The sequence below is a fragment of the Sminthopsis crassicaudata genome, chromosome 5 (genome assembly GCF_048593235.1).
Source record: "Sminthopsis crassicaudata isolate SCR6 chromosome 5, ASM4859323v1, whole genome shotgun sequence".
Classification (NCBI taxonomy): Eukaryota; Metazoa; Chordata; class Mammalia; order Dasyuromorphia; family Dasyuridae; genus Sminthopsis; species Sminthopsis crassicaudata.
Window position 1 is genome coordinate 209,771,520 of NC_133621.1, and position 12,634 is coordinate 209,784,153.

At 34.5% G+C, this 12,634-nt stretch overlaps 1 protein-coding gene across 1 annotated transcript in view; it reads left to right on the plus strand.

Annotated features, from left to right (window-relative positions):
* The window catches only part of C5H12orf56 (chromosome 5 C12orf56 homolog), a 131,961-nt gene that overhangs the window by 26,789 nt on the left and 92,538 nt on the right, over positions 1-12,634 (plus strand). Inside the window, exons 2-3 of the mRNA XM_074269749.1 lie at positions 6,087-6,246; positions 12,466-12,550. Of these exons, the coding sequence (XP_074125850.1) occupies positions 6,087-6,246; positions 12,466-12,550 (245 nt within the window). The remainder of the gene's footprint in view (positions 1-6,086; positions 6,247-12,465; positions 12,551-12,634) is intronic.

Sequence of the window (12,634 nt, forward strand, 5' to 3'; positions counted from 1 at the left end):
ATATTATGCTTACTGACAAACCTTGGTTTTTTTTTAAGGTAAGGCCATTAATAAGTCTCAGTTTCAGTGATTAAGGACAGGTAAGAAAGAAATGAGGCAAAAAAAAAAATGGCCTTTTTTACATGGTTTATAGATGAGGAAATTGAGACTCAGAGAAGAAAATTAATTTGCCAGGCTCACATATCTAATTAGTGCTAAAACTGATTGGAGCCCAGGTCATTTACCATCTAGTTTGATTCCCTTTCTCCTACAATATCCTGTCACTCACAAAATAGATATAAACTCTTAACAGTTCAGTTATCTCAAGCACACATAGTAGATGCTAGCTATAAGGGGGAAAAAATGAAGTCTGGCTGTGGAGAGAATTCTCAATTGTGATTGTGATGATGAAAATGAAAATCAACAGTGGCAAATACTTAAATAGTGCTCTAAGGTTTGCAAAGAATACTGCGTATATAATATCTCAACAGCTGTATGAGAGAGATGCCATTTTACACATGAGGAAACAGACTGAGAAAGGTTAAGTTGGAATTGCCATTGTTATTCAGCTAATAAGTAGCTGGGGGCAGGATTGGAATTCAGGTCTTCCTGACTTACTCAAGGACTCAAGTCTTAACACCATTCACTGTATAACCAGCCCCAGGTCCAGACTACAGTCTAAGATCTTTTTGCCAGGCTCTTTTAGAAGTCTGTAAGGTCACATTTTTTTGCTCCACTCCATTTAGGCATGTTCCACTCCAAATGGTTTGCCATTTCCTTCTCCAGCTCATTGTACAGATGAGGAAGTTGGATTTTATTGTTAAATGACTTGCCCAAAGAAACAAAGCTAATAAATATCTAAAGTTCCATTTCAACTCAGCTTTTCCTGACTCTAGGTCTGGTGCTCTAGCCACTACACTACTCTATCTCACAGTTTATCTTATTCTAATCTAGATCTTTTTCTTCCTTCAAAGTTTTCTCAAACCCTGTAGTTAGGATAACAAATTCTTTGTTTTTATGTGTTTTTATGGGTCTCTAAATTCTAAGCTATTTACTTTCATTTTCTGTAAACAGAGTGTACTCCAGTTAAACTGATTGCAATAAAGATTAACACATCAAATGGATTGAAGCCAGCTCCCAGAGTTACATATTTGTCCATTTACATTTAATAGGGGTTATTTAACACTGGAAGTTTTTGAAACAGCCACAGTTAGCAAGTGTAGTTCAAGGAGGTAATTGCATCATTTAGGTCTTTGCAGAGTGGTCAATAAGTATTAAATAGTAAATACAGAACTCCTTCTGTTCTTATTTCTTTATGTATAAGAGTCTAGGTGCTAAGGAAACATGTCACAAGCATTGGAAACACATGCCATAGAAAGATTAAAAAAAAAAAAAAAGATATTTGATAGCATGTGTTTTAGATTTTCTGAAGGTGACATAAAACAACAACAATAATGTATATAATTATGATTATTGTAATATTATTAGAGAAAACAATAGATCTTTACTTTTTATAAAAATTAAATAAAGTGTCAGTTTTAGGTAGTATCAAAATTCCCCTAATTTGGGATTTATGATGACTTTGACAGGCAGAGCTAAAGTTTATCTCTGCTTTGCAAATACTTTCTTTTATTGGTTAGGTAAGGGTTAAAATAAGGGTGTTAATAAGATGGCAGGACAATGTTTAAAACTTCTAGGGAACAAACTGTTTTCAAACACTAAGCATCTAAAAAATGCTTCAAGGGTCCAGGTAAGTGGAGCCCTTGATGTTGAGAAGTCAGGAGTGATATCATTGTAGTAGACCAATTCTGTCTCTATCCTTTCCCTCCTGACTCATTACTCAACTCTCCTGCCTTTATAAAATCCTAGACTTCAACCTTATTCAAGTGCCATCTCACAATCCTCCTGCTGGTAGTGATGTTATTCCCTCCCCCCTGTTATTTTTTTATTTCTAAAAAATTTTTTACATTAATTTATATGCAGCATATTCTTTACTTTGTGTAATATAAGCTCCTGAAGGGCAAGGACTGAAATAGTGCCTTCCATATGGTAGACACTTAAGCAATGCTCATTGACTAATTGAAATTTTGGGGTGGGGCCCAATCCCTCCTCTCAAGGATTGAAACTAAAGACCGCCTCAACAAATAACCCTTTCAGTTGCCATTTGGGACCGTGACACCTACAAGGGCTCTCTCTTAATGCTGGATGCCAGCCATCACCATTATCTTTCTGTTGCCCTCACTTTTCTGCTGTTTTGACATGATTAATCATTTTGACAATGGAAGGTCCCCTTATTCCATTTCTATTCATTTTCTGCCAATTTTAACCATCATCTTTGTTCCTATTTCCAAACTGCTGAATGTTGCTGGAAGAAATGATGAAATTAATTGTGCCAAATGGTTCCAATACAAATCCATGCCAACTCTGAGTCTCAACTGGGCTCTCATTTATTTATGGTAATTCTTCCCCAATTAACATTCCTTAATACTCTCTTATGCAGCTCCCAACTGCCTTACCTGCTGTCTCTGAAGGTGATGTTGCCTTTTACTTTTCTGAGAATCTGTCTTGTAGATTCAGCTCCTTACAGAATGCCCAGAAGTGGTGGTGCTTTCTCACTTTTCAAATTACCTTGAATTTACTTTTCTATGTACACATTGCATCCCCCAATAAAACATCAATTCCCAAAGAAGAGAAAATGTTTTATATTTAACTATTTATCTCTAGTACCTGGCAGTGATTTGCAAGTAGTATACATGTAGGTTTGTTTATTAAATTGAGTCCATTTATCTCAAATAAACCTTTTACTAATATAATCTGTTAAAATAAACCCCTTGAAGATCTCCACTAGAAAATACTTTGTCTCTCTAGCTTGAATTATGTATGTAAAGTAACAACATCTAAAAATTAACATATTTCTTACCAATTAATTTAAATTTTAAATTATGGAATATTACCTTAAATTGGCTTTAACTGATAGTTTTATTGTGCTTATTTTTCATTTGTATAAGAGGAGAAAAGATTGTGGGAAAAAATGCACCCAAGCTCCATATAATTGAAAGAAGCTTATATAGGAAACCTTCCTGATTTTTTGGTTGAGGATGTCAAATTTTCAGTATTTGCTGCTTAATGATCCTTGTTACTCTATTTTAGTCTACTGCCTGGCATTATTAAGCTGTAATTCTTTCTGGTAACTGTTGAATTGTGACCTTAACTCTATGCTACAGAAAAGTCTCAGTATTGCAGCCTGTTAAAGTGTAGATTAGCAAATTATTTAAAAAAAAAAAAAAAAATCCCAGAGACTATTAACACCAAATTGAGATTGAGGGAAGAAAGAAAGGGAAATGGAAAGAAAAAGAATTTTTGCGAGGAGGGGGGAAGAAAGTTGATGCTTTGAACATTTTGTTTCAGGGACCAATACTTTAAAATATATATATATATATATATATACATATATATATATATAATATAAGAAATATTAAGTGTCTACTTGGTGCCTAGTACCATTCTAAGTGTTGGGAATAGAAGAAGATTTAAGTACTATTGTTGAGCTTGGGAAAGGGGGAACTGCAAAAGTCTGGAGTCCCAGACCAGTCTAGCAAGGTGTCTCAAAAGAATTTGCAGTCTTGAACCCATCTCCTTAGCCAAGGAGCAAAACTTTATTGCAATAGTAACACCATTACAAAAGCAGACTGGAATTCTAAAGGAATTTCAGCAGAGAAACAGAAGCAAGGAGATACATTTATCCAGTTTTCAATCCACAGATATGCTCATTTTATGTCATAGGTAGAAAGGAATGGTTTCTGGAAGGAATGGTTCTCCGTTGACCAGATTATTACTGACAAGATTACCAGTCAGCAATGAATTGAGGAGTGGTTTTATTCACTTTTGCCTCAGGAGTTTAATCTGTGTGAGTTTCCTAAGGCCAGAAGCTATCTGACTAAGGAGTGGTCAGACAGATTGGGTGTGGGGGTTTCCTGCAACAGAATCCAAAGCTAGAAGATTTGAGACTACTGACTTATTGTTAAAACAGAAGCCCACCAAGGTCAGGGGAGCCCAAAATCACCGTGTTATTTCCCTAAAAACTAAACCATATCACTATGTCTTTATATTCCTGGCATCTAGCACATTGTAAGTACTTAATAAATGGTTGCTTTGAATGTTCTCATGGATCTGGAGGTCTAATTCTAGCTAGTCAATTAAGAATTGCTTTTTGGATATTTTGAACTTGTTATCTTGTTTGTTTATTTTTTTCAGTCAATTCAGTCCAATTCCTATTAACCCTATTTGGGTTTGGTTCATTCATTCATTCGTTCGTTCCTTCCCTCCTTCCTTTATTTTTAACAAAGATAATGGAGTGCTTTCCAGTTTTCTTCTCCAGCTTATTTTACAGATGAGGAAACAGAGGCAAACAAGATTAAATGACTTGCCCAGACTCACACAGTTAATAAGTATCTGAAGCCAGATTTTAACTCATAAAGATGAGTCTTCCTGATTCCACGCTCAGTGTTCTATCTACTGTGATACCTTGTCTGGTTCATAAATACTTTAAACGCATTATGTCTAAAACAGAATTCATGATCTTTTCTTCCCAAATAGCCCATGTTTTTTTTTTTTTTTTTTTACTTTCCCATATTTACAATCTTTGTGTCATTCTTACTTTCTCATTCTCAGTCCACATAGCTAATCAATTGCCCAGTCTTATTGTTGCTATCTCAATAACATCTCCTCCTATTGGCCCCCCTATCCCCTTTTCACAGAGCAGCTACCCTTGTTCAAATTTTCATCACCTCTCATCTTCACTAATACAGCCTCCTAATCAGCATCCCTCCTCTTGTCCTCCTGCTCTTCCCTTAAGTTTTTCTCCATCTAATCCATTCTCCACACTATCACCAGAGTAATTTCCCCAAAATAGATCTGACCATATGTCCAATGATTTTCTATTATCTCTCCAGGATCAAATATAAACCCCACCATTTATCAATTAAAGCTCTTCACAGTCTGGTGCCTTCGTACCTTTGCAGTCTTTTCTGGCTTATTCCTTTCTATGCATTCTCACTGTCCAATGTACTGTTCTGCTTTCTTTTCCTCATATGTAAGGATCTATTTGACCCTCCACCCCCATTTTTATGTCTTTACACAAGCTGTTCTATGCCTGGAAAGCTCTCCATCCATAGCTCAGCTCTTGGAATCCTTTATTCCAAGATTATACAAGCACCATATTCTGCTACTCAGATCTTAGTGCCCTTTCCTCTTAAGTTACTTGTCTATACTTTGCCTGTATCTCTTTATGTACATATCTTTCTCTATGAGAATGTAAGGTCTTTGAGAAGGACTGTTTTTTTGTTTTCCTCAGCAAGAAGCACAGTATCTGACTCCCACAAAGGATGCTTATTAAATGTTTGCTAATTGGACTACTCATGAGAATCTCTACTATTCTTTTTGTTCATAAAAGTCACATCCTAGAGACACCTAGTTTTCAATTTTTATATCAAAAAGTCCATATAGAGGCTGGTCTGTATGTACATTTATATAAGTGAAGTAGTAATAGCTCAATAAAGATATTACTAGTTGCTAAGCAGTTCTATGGTGTCAGAAGTACAGTGGGTATTGCTGGACACATTTAGACTTGGCACTTGAGAGTAAACAGAAGGGGAATTAAAAAAACAATACAAACCTGAGGTGGTGAACTGGAAAGTACCTTAGACAGAGGCAGACAGACACAGAGATCAAAACTGAGAGAAAGAGAAAGAGGCTGGGACACACATAAAGAAAGGGAGAAAGAAGCAATGGAGACAGTTGACAATAGACATTGAAATAGGCAGGGGCACACAAAGACACAGAGACACAGAGAGAAAAACATGGGCAACACTTTTCCCTAAGTATTTAGTGATGTTCTTTACAGAACAAGTTAAAGAGGGGCAGTTAGATGGTGCACTAGCTCTGGAATCAGGTGAACCTGACTTCAGATTTAGCCTCAGACATTTAACGCTTACTACCTGTGTGACCCTGGCAGGTCACTTAACCCCAATTGCCTCCCCCCCCAAAAAAAATGGAATGTTATAGAATCATGGTCTTTGTTAGTTATATAATTTCATTTTGTTTTTCAGATTGATGACTATCCAGATTTTTTGAATGGACCAGATAAAGAAATTAACCAACACATTCGCATAGTCTATTCTTTATCCACTTTGAAAAATTCCTGTGGAAATGTCAAGGGTTCTAGGAAATTGCCATTTCCATTTACTCACTTAAAAGTAAACAAAAAAGGTATGGAATTCATTATTATCCAGACATAATGCAAAAATAGTGGTATCTGTCTATGTCTAATCAATGGGCAAAGTTTATTGAAAGTAATGGCATGCCATTACAAAGCAGACTGAATTGTAAGGGGATTCAGTAAAGAAACAGAAGCAAAGGAGATATTTTTATACAACTTTCAATCATAGATATGCTAATTCTATGGCTCATGGTAGGAAGGAGTGGTTCTGGGTTGACCAGATTATTATTGACAAGATTACCAATCAGCAATGAATTGGAGTGTCATATTCACTATTGTCTCAGTGTCTTATTCACTATTGTCTCACTATTTGATCTATGGGAGTTTCCTGAGGCCAGAAACTATCTGGCTAAGGAGATTGAATGTTTGAGTTTCCTGAGGCAGATTCCAAAGCCAGAAGACCCAGAACCCCTGACCCATTAGAATAGAAGTCCCCCAAGGTCAGAGAACCACAAAATCACATTATATCACTTTCATTCATTGATAAAGTTATACATTCATTTGGTGCTTTTCACATGACTGAATATAATAACTTATAGAAAGCATTTTGGAAACCTAAAAAGTGCTATAAATGTCAGTTACCCTTACCCTGTAAAGATTTTAGAGATGCTCATCCTATTCACATATGCATACTCTTTGATGCAGAAATCCCATTGCTAGGCAAAGGAGGTCACTGCCAAAAAGGAAGACCCTATATATACCAAAATATTTATAGCAACATTTTTTGGTAGTAGCAAAGAATTAGAAATCAAATAAATGCCTACCAATTGTGAAATAGCATAACAAGTTATGATGCATGGATATAATAAAATATTCTTGTGCTATATAAGAGATGCTATCTGTATAGGAGAGGAAAATGTATTGATGCAAAATGGAATAAGCAGAACCAGAAAAACAATATATACAATGGTGATGAAAAAGGAAATTTTAAAAAGACACAACCATTTTTTTTACTTATTTTTTGAGATAGCTTAATGGATAGGAAGTTGGCCTTGAAACCAAGACCTCATTTACCTCTCATATATATTGATCTTATATATAACTTAACCTTTTATTTTTCTTGAAAACTAATTCTACAAGTTGCAGAAAAGGCACAAGAAATTTTTTTTTTTTTTTTTTTTTTTTTTACCTGAGCTTTTTCTAAGCCAGTAAAATCATAGGTCCTATACCTGTCCTTATTTCATATCACAAGGGGCAGGTTGTCAAGATTGGGAATGATCCATTAGGAAACAATGATGTTATAAGAACAAAATGTATCAACACAAATTTTAAAAAATACAACCAAAAAGTGTCTATCACTGGAGTTAGTCACATTCTTTACAAAGGTGGGGGAAAGGTGAGAAGACTTAACTTCTGTAGAAGACTACAGGATACTATTTCTCCCTATCTTTTGGATAATTTGCCCATTGCTCACTACATATTAGACCTTAATACCTAAAGCATATTGGTAGGGTTACTCTGAATATTAATTGAATAGCAAACACTTTGCCCAGTGTTTGTGAACTTTCAAAACAGTCCCACAGTGGAATATCATCATGACAACTGTTTGTAGCCACTATAGTAATTAGGCATTTTATTAAGTCCCTTCTTGCTACCAGATCCCATGTCACACTAATGAGGGTATCTAATGGTTGTTTATTGCCTTAAATGCATATTTATCCTGACTTGCAAGCATAAGTGTTCTTAGATTTCTCTTGCTCAAAGTGTGTGTGTGTGTGTGTGTGGGGGGGTGTTTTGGTGAAAACATTAAGAAAAGCAATTCTAAATTACATTGATCAGTGCTTTGTAAAATTCTAAGTTCATAGAAGCAACAATAATAATGTAAATAGAAGCAATGATCATCCCTCCTCTAGCTCTATTTTATTTGGGTCTAATCATTAGTGGAATTATGTAATTTAGAATTAACTTTATTTGAAAATACTGCTCCAAAGGTACTTGTCAAATTTGTTCTGCACAGAAAAAAAAAGTCAAGTCTATAAGAACCAAAAGTTCAGTTGTTACCCATAGTCATTATGATTATTAGAAAATCACTAATCTGCCTTTCTGGTCTTGAAACAAATATCCTCTCACCCACAGTCTCTCCTTGGTATTCATAATCTTTTCCTCACCTTGTACTATCACTTCTATGCAGATAACTCCCAAATCTATAATTAAGCTGTTCTATGGTTTCAAACCCGTGTAAATTCAGCTTCCATTAGGACATTTTCATAAATAAGTCCTCCTGGTACCTTTAACTCACCAACTCCAAAACAGAACTCATTCTCTTTCCCCTTAAGTAGGAGCCTCCTTCTGCTTTTGCTGATACTACTATCTGTTCATTCTTTCATACTGGAAACCCTGGCGTTACTATTTTTGGGAATTCCAACTTTCACATGTGCCATCCCTCCACACCACCCCCACATTACTCCCCTTTCTCTATATTTATTGCCTCTCTCCTTCTAAAGCCTTTATAATCAGACTATTTCAATAGTTTCCTCACATATCTAATTGCTTCCACTTTCCGTTCTCTTATCTGTTCTACATATTGCTGGCAGATTTTTGGGCAAGGGAATGATGTGACTCAATCATGAGCCAATAACAAAGACCTTTCTGTGGTCCCATATTGTATTCCAAATAATATTCAATTATTTTTTATACCAAATATTCAAGGCCTTCCACTCTTTCATGCCACTTTATTTTCCCACATTTATTTCACATTATTTCCCTCCATGAGGACTCGCTAGAAGGCTAGTCAGTGATGGTGGATTGTTTGATCATGTAAGAAAACTGGAAAGAGATGAAGGGGTTAAGTTATGAAGAGTTTTAAAAACTGTGACTTTTCCCTCTGACTGGATGGCTCCTCTCAGAACCCCCATCTAAAAAGGGCATCTAAATCTGTCATGTCTCCTTGCTCTGTAGACCACACTCAAGATTTTTCCTATGCCTTTGGAACTCCTCCCCTTTTACATTTTGTCTTTTCACCTATAATAGGAGTGGGAAACATCTGGCCTACCAGTTATATAAGACCCGTCAAATCATTTGCCAAAGTAAACACAGGTGATGATGAACTTAAAGCTAGCCCAACATTCTTCCCTCCAATGATATTATAAATATCTAAATATTTGGTAGAAATCTTTGGTAGAACAAAGGTTCCCCATTAGCAAAGTAAGAGATTATTTATTTGTTAGATATTTGAAGAAGGGAGAGATTAATGACTAAACAAGAAATTGAGAACATTATAAAATGCATTATATTAAATTCAAAAGATTTTGCACAAACCCAATATAGCCAAGATTAGAAGGGAAACAGAAAACTGGGAAACAATTTTTTACAGTCAATATTTCTGATAAAGGCCTCATTTCTAAAATACATAGAACACTGAATCAAATGTATAATTATACAAGTTATTCCCCATTTGGGCAAACATATGAACAGACAATTTTTTAGATGAAGAAATTAAAACTATCTATATTCATATAAAAATGCTGTAAAAAACATTATTGATTAGAAAAATGCAAATTAAAACAACTCTAAGGTACCACCTCACACCTATTGGATGGGCAAAAATGGCAGGAAAAGATAATGATGAATGTTGGAGGGGATGTGGGAAAACTAGGAAACTAATGCATTACTGGCAGAGTTGTGAACCGATCCAACCATGTAGAGAGCAATTTGGAATATGCCCAAAGAGCTATAAAACTGTACATATCCTTTGAGCCTTCAGTGCCACTACTGAGTCTGTAGTCCAAAGAAATCATTAAAAAAAATTTGTAGTAATTCTATTTGTGGTGGCAAAAATGAGTAGATGCCCATCCAATTGGGCAATGGCTGAATAAATTATGATATATGAAAGTAATGGAATATTATTGTTCTATAAATACGATGAACAGGCTGATTTTAGAAAGGCCTGGAAGGATTTACATGAATTAATGCTGAGCAAAACAAACAATCAGATATATAGAAACAGCAAGATTGTGGGATGATCAGCTATGATAGATTTGGTTCTTAGTGGCTCAGTGATCCAAGACAATCCCAATAAACTTTGGATGGAAAATGTCATCCACATTCAAAGAGAGAACTATGGAGACTGGATGTAGATCAACATATATTTATGTTCACTTTTTTTTCCTTTTTCTTCTGTTTTCTTTTTTTCCTCTCATGCTATTTGCCTTTTGTTCTAATTTTTCTCTCCCAACATGATTCATAAGGAAATATGTTAAAAAATGAATTTACATGTGTAAGCAAAAAAAATTAATGATGCCTTTACATGTAACTGGAGAAAATTTTTTTTAAAAGATAATGATCCCCAAAAAGAAGAGGTAAAAGAATATGAAAGAAATACTAAAAGATACTTTTTTTACAAGAGAACTTCTTAAACTTTTTCCACACACGGCCTCTTTTCATCTGAAGAATTTTTAAGCGATCGCAGGTATGTAGGTATATAACAAAGATATACAAATCAAATATTTACTGATAACAAATTATAATTTTATAACCCACACATTCAGTTACACATTCCCATATGGGGTCATGACCCACAATTTAAGAAGTTTTGTTCTACAAGAAGTCTTTTCTGGTTCTCTTTTAATTTTAGTGTCTCTTATCTAAAACTATCCCCAGAAAAGAACAAAGACAAGGACAATATTGATTTTATCATGTTAAATTTAATATACCTTTCCAAAAGCTGTATATAATAGAGATTCATAGTTTTCATGTATAATCCTTTTTTCCTGAGACCTGGAAAAGATTTTACTTTACAAACGTCAGGATCACCCACTACATCCCAGGGCATCTCCAGTTGTCTTGACTTTTGTCCTATCACTGAACTCTGGAAGAGAGATCCAGGCTGATGACTTAAATACAATGTATTTGTAAGTCCAACCATCACCTGTGATGTCATTGGTTCTTTTTGGAAGCAAAAGAAAAACAACAGTATCAAATTGCTTGTGTTTGTAGATAGATTCTTGTAAAAAAAAAACAAAAAAACAAAAATAAATAAATAAATAAATAAAATGTCCTTTGCCCTTCCACAAGTCTTCCCATTCTTCTACATCCATTTTCCAAATCACAATTAAAGTGATTTTTCTTAAAGCAGAAGTCTACTATGTCCTTATTCTCCTTCTCAACATAGTCCAATAACTCCTATTACATCCAGAATTGAATATAAACTACTCCACTTAAAGCCCTTCACAATCCAGACACATTCTACTTTTCTAGCCTCATTACACTTGTTTCCACTTTCTGTTCCTCATTACATTACCTTTCCTTTAGGCTTTATAATAGCTATTTCCCATCCTAGAATGTATTTCTTCCTTGCCTCTGGCTTAAAGACTCTATAACTTTCTTCAAAACTCATCTATATCAGGGCTTCTTAAACTTTTCCCACTCTCACTGGAGAAGTTTTCACTGGAAAAATTTCTACACAACCCAGTTATATAGGTATATAAAACAGGTATACAAATTAAACATTTACTAATAATCATAATTTTGCAACCCCCATATTCAGTTATGAGACCCCATTTGGGGTCTTGACCTTAGTCTGAGAAACTTTGATCTAAAGCACCACTTTAAAAAAATAGCTTTTTATTTTCAAATATATGCAAAGATGGTTTTTAACATTCATTCTTGCAGAATCTTATGTTCCATTTTTTTCTCCTTCCCTCACACATGTTCAGTTATTCTTTACATATTTCCACATTTATGTAAAGCATCACTTTAAAAAAAATGTAGATTTTATTCTCCACATATTAAGACAATTTTTCCCCTCTCTTCCTTTCCCAGATGCTAGGCAATCAGAAGTAGGTTATACATATGACATAATACTACCTTTTACATGAAGCCTTCTTTGATCTCTCCCAACTGCTAGTGCTTTGTTCTCAAAATTACCTTATCTCTTTTGTACATATCTGATATACCGAACCTTTGATAGCTTCAATAGCAGGGATCTTTCCGCTTTTATCCCCTAAAATAGTACCACTTGATTAAAAAGCTTGTTAATTGATCTTTGCCAAATTATTTTTCAGCTTTTATAATAGTAAAGATTTGACAATTTTAATATAAAACTATAGAAAACAAGATCTGATGATTACTTGATCTTATAGTTTTAGCTACAGTTATCTGTGAAGTCTTATGGTTATAATAGATACTATTATAATGGAAGATAAGAATATGTCTGTTAGAGACTCAGTTTAAGAACTGTATTAACCATAAATTAATTCTTTTCTCCTTAGGGAAGGAAAAAAATGATGACCCCTCCTTTCAATCATCAGTTGAAAACAGTAAAGAATATGAAAGTCTAAATGATTCACTTCTCAAGTAAGGTTATAATTTAAAAATTTTTTAAATGTTATATTAATTTTAATATTATATTAATTTTTTAAATCACATGACCAACTTAAT